The sequence below is a fragment of the Physeter macrocephalus genome, chromosome 3, assembly GCF_002837175.3.
Source record: "Physeter macrocephalus isolate SW-GA chromosome 3, ASM283717v5, whole genome shotgun sequence".
In the NCBI taxonomy this organism is placed as follows: Eukaryota; Metazoa; Chordata; class Mammalia; order Artiodactyla; family Physeteridae; genus Physeter; species Physeter macrocephalus.
Window position 1 is genome coordinate 17794278 of NC_041216.1, and position 4029 is coordinate 17798306.

Sequence of the window (4029 nt, forward strand, 5' to 3'; positions counted from 1 at the left end):
GGAGCGGCTGGGCCCGTGAGCCATGGCCGCTGAGCCTGCGCGTCCGGAGCCTGTGCTCCGCAACAGGAGAGGCCACAACAGTGAGAGGCCCGTGTACCGCAAAAAAAAAAAAAAAAAAAAAAAGTATCCAATTTAGGTAAAGTTTTATTATTATTATTTTTTAGTTAGATAGCAGTATTTCATCCATCCTTCATTTTCTCAGTCTCAAGGAGCATTGGGACTCCTGTCTGAACTTGAAAAGGCTTGACAATCAGTGTACTAGGGAAAATGTAGAGCAGCTTTGAACTTCTACAAAATAACATCATTGTAAAGTCTGATAACTGTTCTGCAGAAGACCGCTTACATTTATGGCGAACACATTAAATACAAGAATAAATCATAGGATAAGAACTAACATGTTAAAAGAGCACAGAAAAGAGAGAGAGCCCTTGAGTCTTGATCCTCTATCTGGTCTATTACCCCACCATTGAAAAAGGTGTGCCTCCTCTTGATAAAGGTGGCCAGTCAAAGCCCCACAGCCGGGCTTCCCTGGTGGCACAGTGGTTAAGAATCCGCCTGCCAATGCAGGGGACACGCGTTTGAGCCCTGGTCTGGGAAGATCCCACATGCTGCAGAGCAACTAAGCCCCTGCGCCACAACTACTGAGCCTGCGCTCTAGAGCACGCAAGCCACAACTCCTGAGCCCGCGTGCCACAGCTACTGAAGCCCACGTGCCTAGAGCCTGTTCTTCACAACAAAGAGAAGCCACCACAATGAGAAGCCCGTGCACTGCACCAAAGAGTAGCCCCCCTTCGCCACAACTAGAGAAAAGCCCGCGTGCAGCAACGAAGACCCAACGCAACCAAAGATAGATAAATAAATGTATTTTTAAAAAAATTTAAAAAGCCCCACAGCCTCCATAGCTCGCCTTCCTAGGGTCTGACCTACTTTCCTCTCTTTTCCTGGCACATTCAGGTGATGAAGGATTCAGCTCCAGAGCTAAATGTGAGTAGTTCTGAAACAGAGGAGGATAAGGAAGAAGCTAAACCGGATGGAGAAAAAGATCCAGATTTTAATCAAGTATGTGTTGAAGCTGCTCTTCATTGTTACACCTTTTGCTGTTCTGAGAGCAGTCACTCTAAGCTCTTGGACATCTCTGCGTAGCCTGTGTAGGATGTTGGTTCTCAGGACCCCTTTCTTCCCGCTTTCCTGCATTGGGTAGCATGCTGTAGCTGTCCTGATTTCTCATGAAAAGCCATGGACTACATTACTCCAGAATTAATATGTGCTATTAAGCAAGAAAGGCTAAAATATACTGAAATGATTCAGTTTTTACCTGGAAAGAAAACTTAAACTAACCCATATCTTGGTTTGTTGCTTAATCATGGAATCTTTATGTATGAAAAAATTATTAAACTCAGATTCCCTGACTACAAGGAAAACACACAGTAGCCTTTGTAATATTGGAGTTTATAGAAGAGGCTTTCGGGTCTCTTACGTGTTAGGCAAATGACTAGAATCAGCATTAGTCTTTCATTTTTCTTCTATTAAAATTACCTATTTTCTGTGTATTTTGTTATGGTATTTCTACCCCCTCTTATTTGGTTGCTTGATTATATTCTGCATGTTCACAGTGATATTGGAGAAAAATGTCAAGAACAGGAAATAATGTGGGAATATGTTTGGTTGATATATGATGTAGATAAGTTTAGCTTCTCAGACCATTATACACCAGGATATTCTAGATTTACCTTAAATTCATGGAATTTCTACTCTAATTAGAGTTTAGCTTTAATTAACTAATTAGAGATATTTGTGTTCTTTCTTTACTGCTAAAAAATAGTGTAGTTGGATTATGGTTAGCATCCTCCCTGAAGAAATAAAAGTGATAAAATGGCCATCTGTCGTATCTGTTACAGAGCAGAGATTATCTGGGTTTCTTGGCCTCTCTGTGTATATATACTGATACTGTTATTTCATTTTCAACTGTGATTAAGAAAGTCTGAAAAGCACTCTTGACTTGAATCTTGGTCTCCCTGAGGTAAATGTTACTTGTAGTTTCCCAGCTGGCATAAAGAGATATGTCAGTATTTGTTGACTTTAAAACACCTGTGGAAGAACAAAGTCAGGCACTGCTGACAGTGATCAGCTACTCCTACCAAATTTGTGTTTCAGTCCCTCAGCATTGGAGGGCCCCCTTGTCCCCAGTGCTAACCAAATCCATACATTTTATAGGGATGTAGGTTTTCAGTTTTGTGGGGATATTTTCCTATAATAAATAATGCCCTCATTAAAATTTATGTACATGTATGCCTTCTGTTCCTTGGGATGGTTTTTGAGATTATTGAGTTAAGTAATATGTCTCTTAAATAGGAGTTTGCAAACATAACAAACCTTGTTTGGTGTCGACTTGTTTTATGTTCCCACCTCGTCTACAGTCCATCTTTCAAGTCAGATCTGTAAGCTAGTGTGTTTGCTTTTTCAGTTGATATATTTAAAATAGAAGTGTTTGTGTCCATCCTGATTTAGGACTCCATTCTCTTTCATTTGCTTGGCCGGCAGTACCATGGTAGTTTACTGGTAGTTTATTTATTAGTGGGAGTATGGTTTAATAATCAGTTGGGAATCCCTATTCTTCTGGTAAACTTTGTAAATAAGTTTGTAAAGCTAGATATATATCTGTGTTCTTACTGTCCTTATTTCTGTCATTTCAAGCTTTACTTTTCAGCCTGAGAGTTATTTAGAAAACTTTTAAGAACGTTTTCAAGTGATTTGGATTTTTGGGAAACTTTAGCTTTTTTAATGTCTAGTTTTACATATTGTTGTCATACCCACAGCAATTTTTAAATTGCTGTTCTGTTCCTCAGCTGCAGATGACAGCAGATTTCACTTTTATAAATACGATAGAGGATATTTGTTGGGGAACATTGTTTTTTATGACATAATTATTTTTTGTACTTTGGATTTTCTTTTGTCTTCCTTCTCATTGTTGTATACTCTAGAATGTTTTAAACATTTATGTCTTGCAAAAAAGGTGTAACCTTCCGTTTTGAAAAGAGTAGTCGGTCTCAGAAGAATGTCAGGGTTTTCAGAATGTCGGGCTCCTCAAATCTTTTCTTTGTAATACGTTGCACTATCTCAATACAAAGCTTCTGTAATTGCTCTTTTAAATCCCTGTAATATAAAATGATGTATTTCTATTTGTCCTTAATGGAAATGAATAAATCCCCTTTCCTCTTTTCTCTAAGCTAGATCAACCCAGTTCCTTTGACTTTGACCTTATCTACAATTTAGGTTAATAATGTACCCAGTATTGGATATTACTTAGGTAATTGAAAGCCTTCTAAAACCAGTGGACTGCTTTTTGTCAGATAAGTTCGATTTAAATTCTATGGGTTAAAAAAAAAAAATTCTGGGAAAGACTTTTAGACCCATTAAAAATATATCTTGCTTAATGCTCAGGGCTTTGTTATTTGGTTGTGTTTTATATTTCTAAAGTAAAATTTTAGGTTGTTGTAGATATTTTCCCTTCTATTCCTAATTGTGAAATTTAGGTCCAATTTCACTTTTTGTTGAATAGTTGAGATTGAGAAAAATGTGTCATGAATTTTTTTTTTTTAACTCCCACGTTGTTTCTTATGTTAGAATCACCTGTGTGCCTCTTTAGACGCACAGCTAGAGCTGAATCTAGTGTTGTGCAGCACCTAGCCAGTGGCCTGTCGCCCTGAACAAATGCTCTTCTGTTTACCCCCTGATCCTCTCTGCCTTGTAAATCTCTGGAGCTCCATTGATGATGCATAGGTGGCATCTGTGTCCATAATGACCCCTAAACCGCTCTGATTATGCACACCTGACACTCAGTGACAACTACGGAGACCAGAGCCAGAGCCTGGGGGTTACCTCATCCAGATTTAATTAAACCAGGGGAAAAGATTATTTTAAAAATCTTGTTTCGGGCTTCCCTGGTGGCGCAGCGGTTGAGAGTCCGCCTGCCGACGCAGGGGACACGGGTTCGTGCCCCAGTCCGGGAAGATCCCACATGCCGCGGAG

General features: G+C 39.3%; 1 protein-coding gene across 4 annotated transcripts in view; it reads left to right on the forward strand.

Annotated features, from left to right (window-relative positions):
• Nucleotides 1–4029, forward strand: part of USP48 (ubiquitin specific peptidase 48) — a 69427-nt gene that overhangs the window by 54450 nt on the left and 10948 nt on the right. For all 4 annotated transcript variants that reach the window (XM_024125291.3, XM_007111796.4, XM_028487762.2 and 1 more), the window contains one exon: nucleotides 955–1059. In XM_024125291.3, the coding sequence (XP_023981059.1) occupies nucleotides 955–1059 (105 nt within the window). The remainder of the gene's footprint in view (nucleotides 1–954; nucleotides 1060–4029) is intronic.